Genomic DNA, 22,481 nt, shown 5'->3' with positions numbered 1-22,481 from the left:
GTTAGTTAATGTAGCAAACAAATTGGACATGATTTGTTACATAATTGTATTGTTTATTATAATAAAACATTCAATATTTTTCATTTATAATTTAAGATGAACATTTCATGAACTCATAAACCTCTCTTGCTTCATCAACTCTCAGAATTGATTTTAACAAGCTCTTGTCTGTGTGGGATATTTATTACCTCCCTTTTATTGCTGGTATTTTGATCTTTGCTATTTTACAATAAAAGTGATGGATCTTTATTGTCTATTTAACAACTGGTTTCTATAAATAAGTGAAAGGCTTGTGAATTATTTATTCCTTTTCAAAGAACTTAAACATGACTGGTGATTTCTGTAAAATGTTAATTATAAGATTACATGTTTGGGGTGTGGAATAATTCCCAAGCTAATTGTAACTGTCCTTTCATATACAGTTAATTGGTATTTAACTTTTGCACTGTTAAAGGAAAACAAGCAGGTTTATATGATAATTTGGTTAGCATTACTTCTACAGGTACATGGTACATGGAAATTAGAATATAGAATATGTATTGGAATGATTGAATATTTAGGATTGTTCATTTAAGCCTTTCAATGTAAAAGTGCTACAATTTATATAGTAAAGAATCTGGTCAGACAATAACCTGGCCTTAAATGCCCTCTATATTACAAAATAATAAAAAAAATTGTATTTCAGATATAGTACATAGAGATTTAAAGTTAGAGAACATTCTTGTCAGCAAATTCCCAGATGCCACAAATCCTGAAGACAGACTTCAAATCAAGGTAAGGAACACATATATACTTTGCTTCTTAAATGCTTGACTCTTTAACAATTTTAATATAAACTAAAAGATTTTTTATTATTTACACAAAGTTGCTCAAAATAAAGATGACAAACTCATTTAAGAAAAAAAAAGGTATTAGTTGTATGTTTTTCTGTGCATGGTTAACAAGGCCATTTTTATTCTTTTGAGCTAAGAATTTACACCTAACTATTCTGTGAGTAGTCATTCCTATTTCAAGCACTTCTGCATTCAAAGCTTAGTCAGGTGTATAATTTAGTGTACATGAATTAATTAGTATGGTTTCTCTTAGTCCTTCCCTGTCCTTAGTGAAGTACATTAATTAATGTATACATGTATGTTATTTGTGATACAGGTGTTTATTGTTATTTCATTGCAGGTGACAGATTTTGGTTTGTCTATAACAAAGAGTGGGGTAGGACATGACAATATGATGCAAGATTTTTGTGGAACGCCAAACTATATGGGTAAGCCTGTGTTACTTAGTAACACAGAATAACATTATACATAATTTGCTGCGGCTTTCAAAGTTACATGTTCCTTGGCAAGATAATGTTTGCAAACTTTTAAAGACTGTTATAAGTTATATTGAACAATATGCAATGCACTGATAAAAAGTTTAAGGTACTTGAAAAAAGTTAAGAAGAATATTGATTTACTCCTTTATATAATATGTGTACAAGGACATGTAGCGTACATTGATGAATCTTTATTGTAAGTTATATATTCTGGTAATTATTCATGATATTTATGTACATAAACTGTACATCTACAGGTGTGTACTTCTTGTACCACTCACTGACTCTTTTTCGGGGTGAAAAAAAAAAAGATATTGTGAAGGAGGCACTTTAATATCAAACCCAGTTAAATATTCTTAACCTGAAGTATAACTACTAGTAAAGCTGGAAAGTTGTCATATTACCTTTACAGTGGTGGTGTGACTTAAAAGCGGACAAAATCTGTGATTATTTGAAATATTTAACAGTCTGAATACTTTAAACAATGTTGTTAAACAACATTCTTCTATGTATTTCTCAGTATTCACAAAATATATTGTTTTAATACTGGTTCTGTATTGTACTACATCAGCTGATTGTATTATGTAAGATTTCTCCATCTGTGAAAATGTGTCTTTAAAACTAGATATTTAATGATATGTTTGTGTTTGTGCCATATTTAAAGTGTCATTAATCATCACGTCTGCTTTAGCTTTCCACCATGTTTTTATTTCATTTGTGTTAGCATACTTGTTATCAAATACACATGAATAGTCTGGTTTGTTTTTTACGTCATTAATTCGTCATTTATATGAAAATTTTATCTGATTTATATTTGCAGCGCCAGAGATTATAGATAATAAATCATACAGTCAACAATGTGATGTCTGGGCATTGGGTGTGATTGTTTATACCTTGTAAGTATATTGTTTACATTTTAATATGTCTAACTAATCCATACACTTGCCATGTTAATGTATACATTTCTTGATTGAGTCATGCTTGCCTTGTTCTAGAAAAGATATACAAAATTATTCTTAGATAATTATTGTTTCCTTATGTAATGAATAAAATGCTTACATTGTAAATGGTGTACATGATGAAGGTATTGTATGTCCAGTTCATAGACTTATATTGACTTACTCATTCTCCAAGATATACTTCAGGACTCACTCTACCATTAGCCAGTTGCTGAACATGTATTAATTTGGCTACAGAAATCATAATTGGGTCAAGTATTTCTTGTTCATGTAATGCTCTGCTGATAATATTTCATGACATCAGAGAATGACATTAATTTGATAGAAAGTGGTTTTCCTCTAGGGTAAACTTCTGCACATTGATGGCACACATTAAATTGAAAATATTCCATTTCATCTTTAATGTGATATTTTTTATGACATCAGGAACATCAACTATTTAGGGTGTGATCAAATAAGCAATTACACTTTAAAAAAAAACAAAAAAACTTTATCTGCCATTCACACAGATTTTGTGGTTACTTCCCATTTCGGTCTAGAAATGATGACGATTCTTTATACGATATCATCAAAAAAGGAGATATTGACTTCACAGATGAAACGTGGAATGAAGTGTCAGATGAAGGTTTGTTTATGTGTAGTTTGTTTATAATTTCTAACATGTTTTTTGTTATGTCTAGATTGTGTGGTAACCCACCCTTTCAGGCCAAAGATGAGGAAACACTGTATGAACTTATTAAACAAGGTTACGTGGAATTTACCCCTGATAAAATCTGGAATCAGGTGTCCGCCCAAGGTTTGTCAAGTACCAAGGATGTAAAATTCCACTTGATTGCTTTTTACAAGTCTGTCATAATATAGACATTGCATTTGATAAAATTTATTATAATAATAAATTTTTGAGAATTGGATCACTGAATAAAAGTGGAATTTTCATTAATTGGTTAGAGTCCTGATAGATTCACATGTATACCTTCTCTTCACTGCTTGTATTGACAAGAGAAGGCTATAGCTTGCTTGTCTTTGCCTGTATCATCCTTTGCTTAAATCTCGCTGTTTACAACAAGTCACTTGTATGTTTTGTTTTCCACATTGAAACATGGATTTCACTGAGATGCAGGCTCTTGCTGCCTAGCATTATATTGTATGTTGTATCAGTCACTATAAATGATGTTGAATGAAAGGGGAACACAGCAAGGTCCTTGTACTGAATATGTATAGATATGGAGCAAAATGTGCATGTGTTATAATAAGTAACATTGTAAAGTAATTTTTTGTCCATGTTTGATGAAATTTACATTTGATGCAATATGGTGATAACATATTCACATATTTAGGACATTCAAGTATCAAACTCCAGAACAAGATCTAACATATTCACATATTTAGGATATTCAAGTATCAAACTCCAGAACAACATATAACATATTCACATATTTCGGATATTCAAGTATCAAACTCCAGAACAACATCTAACATATTCACATATTTAGGATATTCAAGTATCAAACTCCAGAACAACATCTAACATATTCACATATTTAGGATATTCAAGTATCAAACTCCAGAACAATATATAACAAATTCACATATTTAGGATATTCAAGTATCAAACTCCAGAACAACATCTAACATATTCACATATTAAGGATATTCAAGTATCAAACTCCAGAACAACATCTAACATATTCACATATTTAGGACATTCAAGTATCAAACTCCAGAACAAGATCTAAGATATTCACATATTAGGATATTCAAGTATCAAACTCCAGAACAACATCTAACATATTCACATATTTAGGACATTCAAGTATCAAACTCCAGAACAACATCTAACACATATTCACATATTTAGGACAGTCAAGTATCAAACTCCAGAACAACATCTAACATATTCACATATTTAGGACAGTCAAGTATCAAACTCCAGAACAACATATAACATATTCACATATTTAGGATATTCAAGTATCAAACTCCAGAACAACATATAACATATTCACATATTTAGGATATTCAAGTATCAAACTCCAGAACAACATATAACATATTCACATATTTAGGATATTCAAGTATCAAACTCCAGAACAACATCTAACATATTCACATATTTAGGACAGTCAAGAATCAAACTCCAGAACAACATCTAACATATTCACATATTTAGGATATTCAAGACAGTATCAAACTCCAGAACAACATCTAACATATTCACATATTTAGGATATTCAAGTATCAAACTCCAGAACAACATATAACATATTCACATATTTCGGATATTCAAGTATCAAACTCCAGAACAAGATCTAACATATTCACATATTTAGGACATTCAAGTATCAAACTCCAGAGCAAGATCTAACATATTCACATATTTAGGACATTCAAGTATCAAACTCCAGAACAAGATCTCACATATTTAGGACAGTCAAGTATCAAACTCCAGAACAAGATCTAACATATTCACATATTTAGGATATTCAAGTATCAAACTCCAGAACAACATCTAACATATTCACATATTTAGGATATTCAAGTATCAAACTCCAGAACAACATCTAACATATTCACATATTTAGGACAGTCAAGTATCAAACTCCAGAACAACATCTAACATATTCACATATTTAGTCAAGTATCAAACTCCAGAACAATTAGGACATTCAAGTATTAAACTCCAGAACAACATATAACATATTCACATATTTAGGATATTCAAGTATCAAACTCCAGAACAACATCTAACATATTCACATATTTAGGATATTCAAGTATCAAACTCCAGAACAACATCTAACATATTCACATATTTAGGACATTCAAGTATCAAACTCCAGAACAAGATCTAACATATTCACATATTTAGGACATTCAAGTATCAAACTCCAGAACAAGATCTAACATATTCACATATATAGGACATTCAAGTATCAAACTCCAGAACAAGATCTAACATATTCACATATTTAGGACATTCAAGTATCAAACTCCAGAGCAACATCTAACATATTCACATATTTAGGATATTCAAGTATCAAACTCCAGAACAGCATCTAACATATTCACATATTTAGGACATTCAAGTATCAAACTCCAGAACAGCATCTAACATATTCACATATTTAGGACATTCAAGTATCAAACTCCAGAACAACATCTAGCATATTCACATATATAGGATATTCAAGTATCAAACTCCAGAACAACATCTAGCATATTCACATATTTAGGATATTCAAGTATCAAACTCCAGAACAAGATCTGTTTTAATTTAATTCAAAATTCAAATGAAAAAAATATATTTATTGTGCTATTGCTCTTATTTATATTATCATTAATATATAGAGATTATACCATGCAATAAGTGACTTATACTTCCACTATCATATAAAAGCATCTTATGTAAAACTTGACTTTTGTATGATACACTGACTGTACATATATTATGGTCTGAGTGAGGAAGGGTGTAATTCTTTGATCATATTTGGATTACAATTGTTTATTGCTAAGACCTCACAAAGTGTATTACATGCATGTACAATATACAAGTAATTATGTATATTATTACATATACAGGACTTAAGTATCATATATTTCTTTATTCTATCTATTGCATGCAAAGCTTTCTTTGCTGGCTTGACTTTTTAGGTTGACATCTACAATCTTCCAAATTGCTGCTGATATAAACTGATGTAAACTGTAAGCCTTTCTGAACTGTCAAATATTAGATGGACATGTTTTTGAATGTCAGTATTGTTAAAAAGCTTTCAGTTTTTGTCAAGTGGAGTACTCATGTGATGTAGTATACATTTATATATAGCAATAATGCATGATTGGTCATAACAGCCAAGTTTTAGAATGGCATTAGTTCCTCAAGTTAGAAATTTGTTCCCCAGCATGTGGGCATGGTTTTTGTTATTTGGTTGATTAAAGAATTTTATTAGAAAACTGAAGGATTTTTGTAACTAAGCATTTATTTAGTATAAACTCTGCATGGTAACTTATCAAGCTGCTCTACAACAGTTTTCTTGTTTCTCTTTTTTTCGTGCAGAAATATACTTAAAATGTAACAAATATATAATCTATATAATTTATTTCTATATTCTGTGTAAATTTAAATTGAATAATATACTGATCTTTATCTGCTGTATCATTACAGATTTCTGTTCTTAACATTTCGTTTCCAATTGATTTTTTTTTCAAAATAAGTCAAGTAAAGTTTTGTCGGCATCAATTTTATCTTTTTGCCCAAGTGAATCTTTATACATATTGAGATAATATTTTATTACAAAAACAGCTTTATTTTGTACCTAGAAGACCAGAAAACATTTTTTTTTGATAGCAGGCAAGTGCTCTTTGAATGGTTAATTATCTAAAGAGCATAACACTATGAATGGTTCACCATTTATTGAGCATATACTATGAATGGTCCAATGTTTTAACAGAGCATATCACAAAGTTTTATTTATTATGCTTGTAATTGTATGTTCTAGCTAAAGAATGTATAAAGAAGATGTTGAATACAGATCCTGCCCACAGATTGACAGCTAGTGAAGTTTTAAACCACCATTGGATTACAGTATGAATTATTTCTATTGCTTTACTTATATATACACAGGCTGATTCTGCCATGTTTGCAAGATTTAACGATGACTTCTGAAAGTTTTTAAATTCTGAAATAATTTTTTTCTTTAACAATGTTGTAAGGCTTTTTGTTATAATGGTATATAAGTCTTACATTTTGCAGTTTCATTAATAACCAAATGAGTTAATGCATTAGGAAAGATCCTTGGATTTAAAAATAAAACCACTGGATATTGTGGCTTCAAATAAAATCTGATTCTGTTGTACAGTTTTCAGATTTTTTACTAACGCTTATCAAGACGGGAGTTTGTTAGCATGTACCAATGTCAGTATAATGATACATGTATGAATATTTCAGGGTGATCAGGCAAGGCAGTCAGCAAATGTTCTAGAACTGATGAAGGAATGGAAAGATTTGAAGATAGATGGTGAAAATAGTGCAATAAATGGCAATGAAGATGGTGATGAGAGTTCACAGGTGAACAGTGAAAACCACACAGAGGAAACAAACAACAATGAGCCTTCTATATCAACATCAAGTGAATCTAATAGGAAAGGTTCAGATGCGAAGAAACCAGGCTCTGGTGGAAAGGTATAATGACAGTTTGATAACATATGAAATGCAAATCTAGTAATCTAAGAACTTTATTTTGTAATTTAATATTACAATAATATGCAGTAAATCTATTCCAGTAAAACAGATTGTTTACTTAAAAACAAACAACAAAAAGGCTTTTACTTACAAATGACATTTTGCAGATTATTTAATGGTTATTTGAGCCGTGTCATGACAAAACCAACATAATGGGTTTGCGACTAGCATGGATCCAGACCAGCCTGCGCATCCGCGCAGTCTGATCAGGATCCATGCTGTTCGCTTACCAACCCTATTACAAGTAGAAAAACTGATAGCGAACAGCATGGATCCTGATCAGGCTGCACAGATGCGCAGGCTGGTCTGGATCCATGCTGGTCGCAAACGCACTATGTTGGTTTTGTCATGACACAGCTCTTTTATACATTTTATATACAATATGTAGTTATTTATACATTTTATATACAATATGTAGTTATTTATACATTTTATTTACAATATGTAGTTATTTATATACAATATGTAGTTATTTATACATTTTATATACAATATGTAGTTATTTATACATTTTATATACAATATGTAGTTATTTATATACAATATGTAGTTATTTATATATTTTATATACAATATGTAGTTATTTATATACAATATGTAGTTATTTATACATTTTATATACAATATGTAGTTATTTATATACAATATGTAGTTATTTATATATTTTATATACAATATGTAGTTATTTATATATTTTATATACAATATGTAGTTATTTATATACAATATGTAGTTATTTATACATTTTATATACAATATGTAGTTATTTATATACAATATGTAGTTATTTATATATTTTATATACAATATGTAGTTATTTATATATTTTATATACAATATGTAGTTATTTATACATTTTATATACAATATGTAGTTATTTATATACAATATGTAGTTATTTATATATTTTATATACAATATGTAGTTATTTATATATTTTATATACAATATGTAGTTATTTATACATTTATATACAATATGTAGTTATTTATACATTTTATATACAATATGTAGTTATTTATACATTTTATATACAATATGTAGTTATTTATACATTTTATATACAATATGTAGTTATTTATACATTTTATATACAATATGTAGTTATTTATACTTTTATATACAATATGTAGTTATTTATACATTTTATATACAATATGTAGTTATTTATACATTTTATATACAATATGTAGTAATTTATACATTTTATATACAATATGTAGTTATTATATGCAATATGTAGTTATTTATACATTTTATATACAATATGTAGTTATTTATATACAATATGTAGTTATTTATACATTTTATATACAATATGTAGTTATTTATACATTTTATATACAATATGTAGTTATTTATATACAATATGTAGTTATTTATACATTTTATATACAATATGTAGTTATTTATATACAATATGTAGTTATTTATATATTTTATATACAATATGTAGTTATTTATATATTTTATATACAATATGTAGTTATTTATACATTTTATATACAATATGTAGTTATTTATATACAATATGTAGTTATTTATATATTTTATATACAATATGTAGTTATTTATATATTTTATATACAATATGTAGTTATTTATACATTTTATATACAATATGTAGTTATTTATATACAATATGTAGTTATTTATATATTTTATATACAATATGTAGTTATTTATATATTTTATATACAATATGTAGTTATTTATACATTTTATATACAATATGTAGTTATTTATACATTTTATATACAATATATAGTTATTTATACATTTTATATACAATATGTAGTTATTTATACATTTTATATACAATATGTAGTTATTTATACATTTTATATACAATATGTAGTTATTTATACATTTTATATACAATATGTAGTTATTTATACATTTTATATACAATATGTAGTTATTTATACATTTTATATACAATATGTAGTTATTTATACATTTTATATACAATATGTAGTTATTTATACATTTTATATACAATATGTAGTTATTTATACATTTTATATACAATATGTAGTTATTTATATATTTTATATACAATATGTAGTTATTTATACTTTTTATATTCAACATGCAGTAAGACTGGCATGTAACATTTATTTTTATACTTATGTGTTCTATTTTTTTGTAGAATTCGTCAAGAGTAAGTCAAAACCGTTCATCAACAGGAAGTATCCCACGTAACAGTCCCGGATCATCATTGAAACCATCAAATGCAAACACAAAACCTATCTCCAAGTCACCATTGCCAAGCTCACGGGCTGCTCATTCAAACACTCCACAGCCTAGACCTGGTACACAGAATGCTTCCAGAGCCACGCCCATAACTAACCATAGAAACACACCAATACAGAGTAAAGGCAATGCAGTGAAACAAACTACCAAAAATAATCCGACAAAAAAATAAGAATAGTGCTGACCTAATGTGTATACGTCAATACTTTGTTTTTAAAAAGGTTTAACTGAAAGAGAAGACTGCTACAGTAGAATTTATGTATCACAGCTGCTTTGTAATATTGTAACTCAGTTGACTGATATAAAGTTTAACTGTAATGATGGATATGTTTGCATTTTATAACAGTTAATACTGATATGATATGGAAAGGTTTTTAACCAGTGTTAAAATACTGACAGTGGATGTTCGTACTACATCATTCATTGGGATATTGTAAACAAAGGAGGCCAAATATTGGATTGCGCTAGTTATTTGACTTGTATTTATAGACTGCTTCATGGCAGAAAAAGTGTGTTCATTTGTTACCGTCCAACATAGAAACAAAAACTGTGATGATTTAATTTGTATCCCATGTGAAAAAAACTTTTATTTCATCATTTTTGTACTGTTATGTTTAGAGGAGGAGAACATTATACATGTATGATTGTAGTACTGTACAGTAAATACAGTTTTTATTCCAATTATAGATTGCTCAAATGTACATGCAACTATCATGCTTAAATAGATAAAACCAGGAATTGTCTGAATTCATATCAATGTTGTTGATGAGCCCAACAATACTTTCAACATTAAAATTTATGATTCTTTTATCTATTTTCTAGTAAGAGAATCGTGCACACAAATGAAATCAGAGTGGATATTATATCCCTTAATATGAATGAAATGACAGAGATGTAAGTTATGTACATGGAATAAGTATTCTTGTCTATGAAAGTAAAGTTATTTACATCATACGGATGCTGTTTATTTAAATATTATTATAACACATGATCAGTTGTATACAATTTTTAAGAACCCCTCTAACCAAGCTTCCATATTATTACACACAATTCAATCTTCAAAACAAAGCTTTTATTATTACATAAATGCTTCCTAGCTTTATTTTAAGATCAGGTATGGGAATGTAATTTTAAAATTTTAAAATAAATAATGTTGAAAGTGTTGCTATGTCACCTTGTGATGAATTCCTCTATTTATGTGTACAAGCATTATTCTGTGTGACATTTGTGAATATAATGTGTATTTTAAAATGTTGTTGTTCTGCTAGAATACATGAGTATCTACAGATTGTATACAAGGAATGACTAGCTTTAAACATTTACATAGTACCTCAACCACCTGTCTCATACACTTGTAATATATGCTTAATTTGTAGATATTATATAATTATTTCTTCTATTTTTTTTCTATATTCTATCAATAAGACATAAAAAAGCTATGTTGGACGCCAAATAGACTATTATATTTTCTTTGGAGATGTATAACAGCATTGTAGTGCTGATGAAAAACCTTATATGCAATGTAGGTTTTACAACAATCATGAGGGTAAATTATAATTGGCGTCCCTTACAGTCTAAATACCTATAATTTTTGTTTTTCATGCCTCATTTATAAATTATATATCATAATTGTGATCATTGTTGACCTGTCTGTATAATACACACAGACCAGTTCATTTCAAGCAAGTTTTACTATTATAAACCATTTTCATTAATTTGTTCTTTAAATCTGATATGCCATTTAGGTAATGAAATAATTTTTGATGTGTCAAATTTTAACCATATTAAAAATCGATATGATTTGATGACAGATCAGATGAAAGGAAGCTAATACAGTATTTTCAGTTGGTAAATTTGGATGACTCCTGAAGATACATGTATTCAGGATTGAACATTTTTTAACAATTTTTGTCCATGTGAAATAATTGTGATTTTGTAAAAAAAAAACTGCACTAAGCTGCTTCATTCAATTCTGATGACAAACAAATTTTGAAATAATTGTGATTTTGTAAATGAATTCCGCACTAAGCTGCTAAATTCTCAAAAAAACATACAATTTTGTTGACTTTTTATCAATACCCTTAGAATACTATTCTTGGAACTGAATAGCCTCTGCCAAAAGTATAGAGCCAGACAAGTCTGCACATTTGTACAGTCTTATCAGGCTCTTTAAAGTTTGTAGCTCTTTTTTATTTTGATAACATTAGTCTCTTAATTAAACTACTAAGAACTTTCTCAAATTGAAAGCTTGGTAAAGTCATTACACAAAATCTGCAGGAAAAGTGATTAGTATCTTACAGGACACCCATGTTCCATACATAACCATATACCATTATACTAACAGTATTAATTATAAAACTTGGCTACAACTTTCATTTGATGCATTCAAATGCTAGTTATAAATCACCTTGCATAATGTTTTCAATAATGCTGTATGTTATATTTTTTGCTTTTTCTTTTTAGTTTAAAAAAGAATTAGACCAATTAAATTGTACTATTAAATGATACATTATTGTTTTTCTATTATTATTATTATGTATAGATTGTATGATTCATATTCTGTAAAGTTTGCCTTGCCCACTTTATTTTTAAGACTATTTCAAGAACTATATTATGCAATATGTTATTTTTAGATGATTTTGCATGTTTTTGCATGTTATCAATTTTTTGTATGACTGAGTTGTACTACTGTTATGAACATTTCATTTCATAATAAGCCACAAAGTAGTTTCCCTACCCATTTAACAGATACCGTTTATTAAATTTATTTCCAGCATGTCTGACCAGGCCCAAATTTAAATGGTAATATCCCCTAAATTGATTGTGGATAGTTGGGGAAAAAAGAAACTGGACAAGTTTAAGGGATTTGACAAGTTAAGTGTTTATATATTATGAAATGGAGTAATTTTTCTTCTTCAGCTGTGATTAATACAAGGATCAGTTTAGTGATATTGATGTATGCTGTCTATGAAATATGTACCTGCATTTGTTAATCTTTACTGTATTTTATTATTTGAAACCATATTATTATTCCCAGTGAAACATTATAATCATGAAGTATTTGTACTAAAAGCTATTTTACTTATATTGTTATTTATCTTGGTCAGTTCAAGGATTGTCAAGTAGTTTTCATAGAAGAAACTTAATAGTAGTGTGAAAGGCTTAAAGAATAAATGATCAAGTTTTATATCAGTGGAAAGTATGCATATAGAAACCACTAAACTGAAAACATTATTTTCTTAAAAATTTTTTTAGTTTTAAAAAACCTCCAGAGAAAAATTTTTGCTTTCCCTTTATTGTAAAAAAAATTTTCTTTTTTCTGATAATGTGTCTTTATTCCCATAACCCCCCCGGGGGTGAAAAAAATTTTTTTTAAGATTATAATAATTTGATAAGGTCGAAGGTAAAAACTTATCATAATTTTTAAAAATTTATCATGAAAAATAGCTTTTTAAAACTTAAAATGTGGCTTGTTTTGCTTTTTTTATGAAATCTATTATTTTTAAAGCTTTTCATTTTTTATTCCTTTTTTATTCTTCAAAAAAGACTTAATCCCAAACCTTGGAAATACGCGTAACAAAAACCCTCATTTATAAACATTCAATTCATGTTTTATTGTTTCATATACAATGTATAAGTATATGCAATTAGTTTTGCTGCTGAGAATATTCTTTTATTTATTTTTGATTAATCAACTGCTTGGGGCCAACTTTGTTTAATAAAATAAAAATTAATGTTAAAAATAAACAAGTTAAACAAAAGAATTGTCTTTTTTGTTTGTTCAACCATATAATAAAGTATGCCCAAGCAAACACTTGAAGATTTCCAATATGCCTTGTTCTCTCCTAATATGCTCTACAGGCTTGTGTATTGTACAGTTTTTTTTCATGAAGGTTCAACATTTTTCTCAACAATCTAGTTGAATAAAGACATACAAATTATTGTTATAATACTAAATGAATGTTTGTCCAAGTCAAGATGTAACTCCCCCCTCATCCATTCCTTGTGGCAAAAACTGCATTCATAGTTGAATTTGCTTCATAATTTACCTTTGGAAAACATATGACTCGAGTATAAACATAGACAATATTTTGTACAGGATTATTTAAATGGTCATAAGTAATTTTCATCATTGAAAATATGCAGTTAAAAATCCTGTTATGAATCAGAAAGAAGTATGCTTCAAAGGGACATAACACCACTTAAGTATTATAATTATGTTATAGTAAGTACAATAGTGCTTCCAGGTCTTCTTTGTGAAGCTTCAAGTGTTGTCAACAGAAAAGATTGATAGGCCAAAATCAATGGCAAAACAAAGGCAAAACAGTCAATATGGCATGTAAAATGAGTAAAAAGATCTACAATTTTAAAAGTTTATTTCATTAATTGTTAAAGTCCATTAAGACTGGTAAAATACATCCATACCATCCACTGCAAATCAGATCAATGATAAAACTATCTGCTTTACAGCTTACAAACTATTGTTACATGATAAAACTTTATATAATGCATCAAGTTTCTTACCACTACATGTATAAATGTCCTCTCTCAATACCATAATGCATCGTTAACAGGAAAGAATATTGTTCATAATCCTTCACATACAATTAAAACATTATCTAATGTTCAAACATATTATGAGAAAGCATACAATTTTGTTAAAAAATTACTTTAAATAAAAATTTAAAAAAAGTTCCTTTTACAAAAAGAAAGTCCATGGACAGTGTCCCCACCTCACATGTTAATTTTAATTTAATTAAAAACAAAAAGTTTTTTTAAATAAAGCAAAAATGCTTACAAAACCTACCTGCTTTTGACAGTCAACAAATATTTCAAGTCTGAAATAACCTTTAACAGTTTCTGAGAAATTAAGCAAAATGGATTTCAGGATTATCTGCCCGTTAGAAATGCATTTCAAATTTGCCAGTGGACAAGTAACCCAATATTAAAGTGAATATCTTTGATTCTTTTTGAGTGAGAAATGCCCTTTAGAAATGCATTCCAATTAAAAAATTGATTCCAAGTTCGAAGTATTTAACTTGAATAGTTGTTGAGAAATTGACCTTCAGAGAAAAAAAAAAAGAAAACAAGGGTATATATGTTAGTTTTCAAAAATGAATTTTAGGATTACATGCCCTACTGCAATGATGTCATATTTTGATAGTGAACATATAGCAAGTTTGAAGTGAATGACTGATAGTTTCTAAGAAAACATAAGGTAAACAAGGGCTAACAATCTAAGTTCAAAAAGGGGCATAACTTTGAATAAAATATTTTAAAGATTATCTGCCCTTTTCACATAGCATCCTTTTATGATAATAAACATGTATACCAAGTTTGAAGTGAATAGCTTATACAGTTTCTGAGCAAATGAACTTAAACAAAAAGGTTAATTCTAACACTATTGGAATTTTTTCTATATAAACAAAGAAGGCCCGAAGCGTGCATTGTTCTACAACAATGCACTCACCGTTCTTATTATCTCCCGCGTTTTTCACATTAAGGGCGCCATTTTGTTTGAAAAATCTGATTAATAAAAAACAATTTTTTGTCAAATTTTGTTGTAAAAACTATCTAGAATGAAAGAAAATGGTCTAACTAAGAAAATGAATCCGAACACCAATATCTTTAATTCAGTCGTTAACGCTGTACAGACGTTTAAAGTATTGTTTACGTGACGTCACAATGTAGCGCCAAGCAGCACGTGCAAAACAATCAGATCAAGTACGCTATTTTAGTGTCGCAAACGAGTTAAGTTTTACATTTATTTCACTTTAAATAGTTTGTATTTCGCTTGAAAAATTATAGAGTGAAATAAAATAAACAAACACAAATTTATCAACGTTCGTTATTCTCAAAATGTTTCTACACACACGGTAGATTTAACGACCGTTTTTATCAACCCACTGGATCAGCCTTTAAAGAACGTTTCTATTGGAAACTCTGAGGCGAAAACAAATTTAACCAGTCCAACTTTATAATAATAATTATATTTTTTCTTGATGTGTTAGAATGGAAATAGATATTAATTCTTCGTGCATTATTGTATAATAATGCACGTTTTTCGTTCAAATGCTTTGTAATTAATCACTCAGGCCTATCGGCCTTCGTGATTATATTACTACGCATTTGAACTCAAACCGTGCATTATTCTACAACATTGCACTCAGAATTGATATCTATTTCCTAAACAAAGCTGGCAAGAGGGTCTTGACAAAAGCTAAACTTTTTTGCTTTGAAAAGTTGAGTTAAGAACAAGGAATAATACAGTCACAAGTATTCCCTCTAGTAATTCTATTCTTAAGTTCAGCTAAATTAAACAACAAAAAACACATCCTTCAATGAATGTTCAAAAAATGTTTTTCAACTGAAATGGCAATACATGTACAATTTTATCAAGGCTCATTTAGCATTAAATCTTGATGAACACATCTTAATAAGAGACTACCATTAAATAGCCGTAACAGTAGTTGATTCTATGTAAATGATACTGAATTATATAATTTGTATTTTTATGGAAAAAAAACAAATAGAAATAGAAATACAGTGCAAGATGAAACAGTAAAAGCATTTTTGTATCATAGTTGGGCACCTTACGATTGAAAATGTGTCTGGGAAAAATCATATACCCATACATGCACAGTGTGTTTTAAAGTTACCACTCCAGTAAGCAGTTATTGCACTGTCTGTTGATTGGCTACATTTTTTCTGGGGTTTGCTTATTGTGATGACAGGAAAATGAATAGTGATAGAAAAGTCAAATTCAGATGCCTGTTTATTGGTAACCTTTTTCTGGCTCTTCATATTGTGATGACTGGGAAATTGTTTTATTTTTACCTAAGATACAAAAGATAAAGAACATCAAAACACTCTGCAATCTATATATACTTGTAGCCCCTTCATACAAATCAGATAGCCTTGTGTTTGGTGCTCTTTCTATTACTTGTTGTTTCTGGCTGCAAGTTTCTTATCATGAACACATGACCACTTCAAAAATTCCTAGATACAAAAAAATAAAACATAATTTAAATCATGAACCTTTTTTAAACTTTGTTAAAATCTGAAGACTTGCCAACAGCATTTTTTGTTATATAGTTGAGCACAAACTTGGGTAAGTAAGATGTCTCTCTCAATCTATTGAATCATATCTTATCATAAAGTAAAACATAAAATATGCCATTCTTTATCTTCCATATTGTATACAAATCATAGCATGCATGTTATGTATTCAATACTCTTTCACATGTGATGTCCCTTGCCTAAAAATTAAAAAATTCAGTCGCTGGCTTTAACAAAATTCATCATCATTTTGGGTTTCTTTGGGGGAATTTCTGGATTTTTTGCGGGCTCACTACTTTCTCTCTTTTTTGCGGGCTCACTACTTTCTCTCTTTTTTCCTGATTGGTCATCACTTTTTAGTTCTGACACAGATTTATTTTCAGAGTCTTGTTTGCTTTCTCCTGATTGGCTGGATTCTGTTTTCTCCTCACTCTTCTTGTCATCATCAAATCCTAACCCTTTATGTGACCACTTTGTGATTCTATGTTCAAATGTATGTTTATATTGATCTTCTAATTCCTGTTCTATTTCTTCAGTCTGCTTCTCTGTAATTATAAAAGTAATCAGAGCCCTGGTCTCTACAACATTTTACCAGTTGAATTTATGTGATGAACATGTTCTTTAAATTGAAAACTACTAAATCTTAGTTTGCAGAATTTCTAAATTTAAAGAGCCAACAAAAAATGTTGACTTAGGGATTTTTTTAGAGTTCTTCATCAAGGGTACTTACTATCTCTTGCATGTTTGTGTGCTGGTACATCTTTCTCCCCTATCACAAACCTACCCTGGTGTTGAGACTGACAGATAGAAAAAAAAATATATAATGAAACAAGCCGTTATTATAAACATATTCCAACATAAATATATTGCCTTTTACAAAATACACTTTTATGATAATTTAAATATCACTCCCCAACAAAACCACTGACTATTAATTTACAGGGAGCACTGTAAGATAGGACATCTTAATGTTTGAAAATTCAAAGTTATGTCAACAATGATAATTTTGTTAATGATTACTTAGCATACATTTATGCTCAAAATCATATTCAATAATTTTCGGCACCTGAAATTCAGTTTCAGGGAGTTTCTTTCACATATTGATAAAGGTAACTCAGAATGTATTGACATTGTATGACAAGGGAATTTACCTTTGCAGCACCCATCAAACGCAGAAATTTCTGGTTTCTATCATCATCACCAAGATCAGCAGTCTCCCAACTATTGGCTGAATGAACCTGAAATTTATCAACTTGATTAACAATATTACCATCAAACATGTACACACCTGAGTTTCAGTTTGTAATCTAATTTAAATCTATGAATCATTAAATTAAAGATATTTGTATTTATTGGTAAGAATACATTGATATCAAGCATTAATTCATGTTTTTGACGTGGATAATAAGAATTCGGATTAATGATGACTAAAATTTAAGATTAATCATTTTATTAATATCAGATTTAATAATAATCATTAATGTCCCTATGGTAATTAAATGTTGTCAACTTTTGTGCAGACTAAGTCAACAGTCAAATGAATATCTGGAGGCCACTTCAAACAATCTTGATGTTGGATTTACACGTGGATATATCAGAAAACCGTAAATGGGATGCCAACGTAAACAAGAGACATCAAAAACCAAACCTTAGGATTCTTACACAGAAACATAAAGGTTTAATCCCAAACCATTAAGTCCATTGCTTACTAGACATTAGTCAGACCCCAACTTGAATATGGTTCCGAAATATGGTCTCCCCACACCAAAGTTCTAATACATGTAGAAAATTGAAGATGTCCAAAGAGGAGCAGCCCGAAGGATCGAGCTAGATTATGGTCAGACCTCTTGCATCACGGACAATCTTCACTCCCTTAAGCCTCGAAAACTGAAACTCAGATGTATAGATTCTAGGTTATCCTTTTTCTGAAATATTCACCATGGTCTGGTTGCTATTCCCATAGAAGAAACTGAATATCAATATGTGACTCCTCTCTCCCTAACATCACGTCATGGCCATCCCCTGTGTTATAGGTTATTCACAGCAACTTCAGACTATTATAAATTCTCCCCTCCTTCTTTCCAAGGACGGTTTACGGTTTACCACTGGAACCACCTACCCCCTGCAGTTGCCCTTCTCCCTACCCCAGAGCAGTTCAGTGCAGCCATTGCTTGCAATGAACATGTCTCAACCTAGTTTTTTTCCAGCCCTGTTTTTAACTTTTTTAATATTCTTCTTTTATACTGTTTCTAAACAACTACATATATTTTTTAACTTTATTGTGACGTCCCTGCAAGGTGTTTGAAAATAATGGTATTAAAGCCCAGTCAGTGCCTGAAGACTTTTCAGGTTTACAATAATGATGACAAGGTTACAAATTCAATGACAATGCTTTTAGTGACAGTGTGTCATAAATTTGTGTGTATCATATGAAGAATTAACTAGCAAACAAATTACAATTTATAATGGACATTGTTTACATGTATACATACCATATATTTTACTTAATGACGTATCACACAAAACGGCACAATACTATATTTCATTTAAAACGTTTAACTTCATCAGATGATACTTATTAAGATTAAAATATGAATTTGAGCACACTCGGCTTCCTTGATGCAACCTGCGCATCAGCAATGAACAGGTCAAGAGCACAGCATACATGTCACTTGTGCGACCAGGCCTTGAATATTGCTCCACCGTCTGGAACCCTTATACCAAGGACCTTACACGCAAGCTCGAAATGGTCCAGAGGAGAGCTGCAAGATATGTGACGAACCGTTACCACAACACCAGCAGGTATCCTACATGATCCAACACTTGGAGTGGGAGACATTAGAGTCACGACGGACCAAAGCCCGCTGACCATGATGTTCAAGATCACCAATGGACGTTGTGGACATACCAGTCAGCGATTATCTCACCCCTGCCCCGAGCCGCACTAGAAGTGACCACTCCAAGAAGTTCCATCTACATCGTACTACAAGAACTCCTTCTTCCCTCGTACAGCCACAACCTGGAACAGCCTACCTGCCTCCGTTGCAGAGGCCCCTGACTTGGTATCCTTCAAGTAGGGGCTATCAGCACTCACATTCTAATCCGCCTTAGGGGCCCAGCTACAAGTACCCACTAGTGATATCCAAGGCTGTGCCGGCCGCGGCCACTGTAACCGGAGAGGTTTGGGTTGAAGAGGCGAAATGTAGCTTGCCAGACTTTTTCTTCTTCTTCCGGGTAATGTGCTGGGCCCCTCTGGAGCATCGTCGCACAATTGTGACTATTTACTTGAGTGAAGGGAACATCAAGTGCAGCTAAAAACAGGTTAAAAACACCATGCTCCAGAGTTACTCGTGCAGCGCACCAATCCTCGTCTTGAAGACCTCTAGGGACGGGGCTGTCATCACGACTTCTGGTAGGCTGTTTCAAAGTCGGATCCCAGAAGGAAAGAACGAATACTTGTATGAGTTGACACTGGTAAAGGGTTGTAGGTACCTGTTGGCATGGCCTCGGGTGTGTACTCCAGCAGGGATCAGTATGTGATGGGCTCGGATATCCACCAGGCTGTTAATGACTCTGTACATCATCACTGCTTTGGTTTGCTGACGGCGGGCTTCTAGAGTGTCCCAGCTTAGAGCTTCCATCATTGCAGTTACGCTGCTGGTGTAACGATAATCACCTGTGCAGAACCTGGCTGCTCTTCGTTGGCAGTTCTCGAGCTTACTGATGTTGGCCTTGGTGTGTGGGTCCCATACTGACGAAGCATACTCGAGCTGAGGTCTAACCAGTGTTTTGTAACATGTCGCCTTGATGTTCTGTGGACAGTGTGATAAGTTTCTGCGTAGAAAGGCAGTGGTGGTGTTCGCCTTCTTTGCGGTAGCGTCAATATGGCTGTTCCAGGAAAGCGTATTGTCAAGTGTGACACCCAGATACTTTGCCTTGTTCGTCTGCTTGAGTGTTTGGCCATGGATGGCATAGGACCAAGTTATCACTTTCCGCTTGTTGGTAATGCGAATCATCTCACACTTGTCGGGATTAAACATCATCAACCAGTCTTGCTCCCACTCTTGTAGGCGGTCAAGATCCTCTTGTAGTGCAATGCTGTCTTCCTCAGAGCTGATGGTCCTATATAGTAGGCAGTCATCTGCGAAGAGGCGTGCTGTGGAGGAGACCCTGCCCGGCAAGTCGTTAATGTAGACTAGAAACAAGAGAGGCCCTAGGACATTGCCTTGCGGGACGCCTGATGTGACTGGTGCTGGAGATGATGTCTTCCCGTCGAGTACTACTGGTGTGAGAGGAAGCTGTTGATCCAACCCAGAGTCTTGCCTCTGATCCCATAGTGGTGAAGCTTGGCCGAGAGACGTCGATGGGGGACCTTGTCAAACGCCTTGGAGAAGTCTAGTAAGATGGCGTCGATCTGCTGTTTGTTGTTCAGGCCCGTTGCAAGTCCTGGACTGTGGTGATCAGTTGCGTCTCGCATGATCTCTTCTTCCGAAAGCCATGTTGCATATCGGAGAGGATGTTGTTATGATCGAGGAAACTGATCACGTGGCTATGGACAATGTGCTCCATAATCTTGCAACAGATGGATGTCAGCGAGACTGGGCGATAGTTTGAAGGCTTATTCTTGTCTCCCTTCTTGAATAGTGGTGTGACTAGTGCGCCCTTCCAGTCATCTGGTACTTGGCTCTGATCGTGTGAAGCTTGGAATATGAGTGTCAGCATTGGTGATATGGCTGAAGCCAGTTCCCTCAGAAATCTGGATGAGATCTGGTCCGGTCCAGTGGCCTTGTGTGGGTTGAGATTCTCAAGGAGCTTCTTGACACCCTTCTCATGGATCTGCAGTGGAGGGGCTGTTTCTTGAAGGTTATGGCCCATGTTCGGTAGACTCTCAACATCTTCTTCGGTAAAGACGGAGGAGAATTGGGCGTTGAGTATCTCTGCTTTGGCACATGGGTCGGAATGGCTGATGCCATCTTTCTTGAGTGGTGCAACGCCTGAGCTGTCACTCTTCATGCTCTTGACGTACGAGTAGAGCTTTTTGTTATTGGTACCAGGCTCACTGACCATGTTCCTAACATACTCGTTCCTGGTTTCTCGATTTTTGTCTATATCTCTTCCTTTTGACCTATCAAACCTCTTCTAACATTCTATCATTTTTTGTATATTTCTTTTTCTTGACCAAGCACCACCCGTCGCGTTATAATCAAGTGTGATTGCGCCGACGTACGATGTAGATGTAGAATTTGCAAAAGTACGATATGTTTTGAGGGCGAAAATTACTTGTTAAAAGACCGTGATATCAAAACTTATTTCTCAATTACTCTTCAAGTCAAACTAACAATGACACTTGCTTCTTTACCTTTTCTTGTAGAGCATCGTCTTCGTCTTTTTCAGAGACTTTCGCATTATTTGTTTTATCTTTTGATTCGTTTGAGGTACTCATGTTTGCGTACTTTCGTGCGCATGCGTGAGAAGCAGGATTAATAACCGTATTGTGACCGTTACGAAATTGCATAAAGGTTTAACACTACTAAATCATTTTACGATGTTAGACCTATAATTTTTATGAAAACATTTATTAATGATAAACTCTTTCGTACATTAGTTGAAATATTTTTTTGCTTAAACATGTAAAGGACCTTGGTAAATGAAATTT

At 31.5% G+C, this 22,481-nt stretch overlaps 2 protein-coding genes across 5 annotated transcripts in view; one reads left to right on the top strand and one right to left on the bottom strand.

The window, feature by feature from the left end:
- The window catches only part of LOC132731646 (serine/threonine-protein kinase 33-like), a 36,352-nt gene extending 24,976 nt beyond the window's left edge, over positions 1-11,376 (top strand). For 2 of the 4 annotated variants that reach the window (XM_060717859.1, XM_060717861.1), the window contains exons 5-11: positions 686-774; positions 1,174-1,261; positions 2,133-2,208; positions 2,952-3,067; positions 6,768-6,853; positions 7,217-7,450; positions 9,663-11,375. In XM_060717859.1, the coding sequence (XP_060573842.1) occupies positions 686-774; positions 1,174-1,261; positions 2,133-2,208; positions 2,952-3,067; positions 6,768-6,853; positions 7,217-7,450; positions 9,663-9,938 (965 nt within the window). In that variant the 3' untranslated portion in view covers positions 9,939-11,375. Of the gene's footprint in view, positions 1-685; positions 775-1,173; positions 1,262-2,132; positions 2,209-2,780; positions 2,897-2,951; positions 3,068-6,767; positions 6,854-7,216; positions 7,451-9,662 lie in introns of all 4 variants that reach the window. The other 2 variants (XM_060717862.1, XM_060717860.1) reach the window with 2 other exon arrangements.
- Positions 11,377-14,741: 3,365 nt separating this feature from the next.
- Positions 14,742-22,319, bottom strand: LOC132731647 (small acidic protein-like). Its single transcript, XM_060717863.1, has 4 exons — positions 22,185-22,319; positions 17,977-18,063; positions 17,556-17,622; positions 14,742-17,370 (listed from the first exon to the last, which is right to left on the bottom strand). Exons 1-4 carry the CDS (start codon positions 22,266-22,268, stop codon positions 17,042-17,044), a joined length of 567 nt encoding a protein of 188 aa, XP_060573846.1. The 5' UTR covers positions 22,269-22,319; the 3' UTR covers positions 14,742-17,041.
- Between the last annotated feature and the right edge of the window lie 162 nt (positions 22,320-22,481).

Source organism: Ruditapes philippinarum, unplaced genomic scaffold, assembly GCF_026571515.1.
Source record: "Ruditapes philippinarum isolate M1 unplaced genomic scaffold, ASM2657151v2 ctg1059_1_1_1_1, whole genome shotgun sequence".
NCBI lineage: Eukaryota > Metazoa > Mollusca > Bivalvia > Venerida > Veneridae > Ruditapes > Ruditapes philippinarum.
This window is presented reverse-complemented; position numbering and strand designations above follow the sequence as displayed.

Coding starts and splice junctions, on each gene's coding strand:
- LOC132731647 (XM_060717863.1), bottom strand. CDS start 22,268: ATGAGTACCTCAAACGAATCAAAAGATAAAACAAATAATGCGAAAGTC. Junction 17,623..17,976: donor GTTTGATGGGTGCTGCAAAG/GTAAATTCCCTT, acceptor TCTATCTGTCAG/TCTCAACACCAGGGTAGGTT. Junction 17,371..17,555: donor ACACAAACATGCAAGAGATA/GTAAGTACCCTT, acceptor TTATAATTACAG/AGAAGCAGACTGAAGAAATA.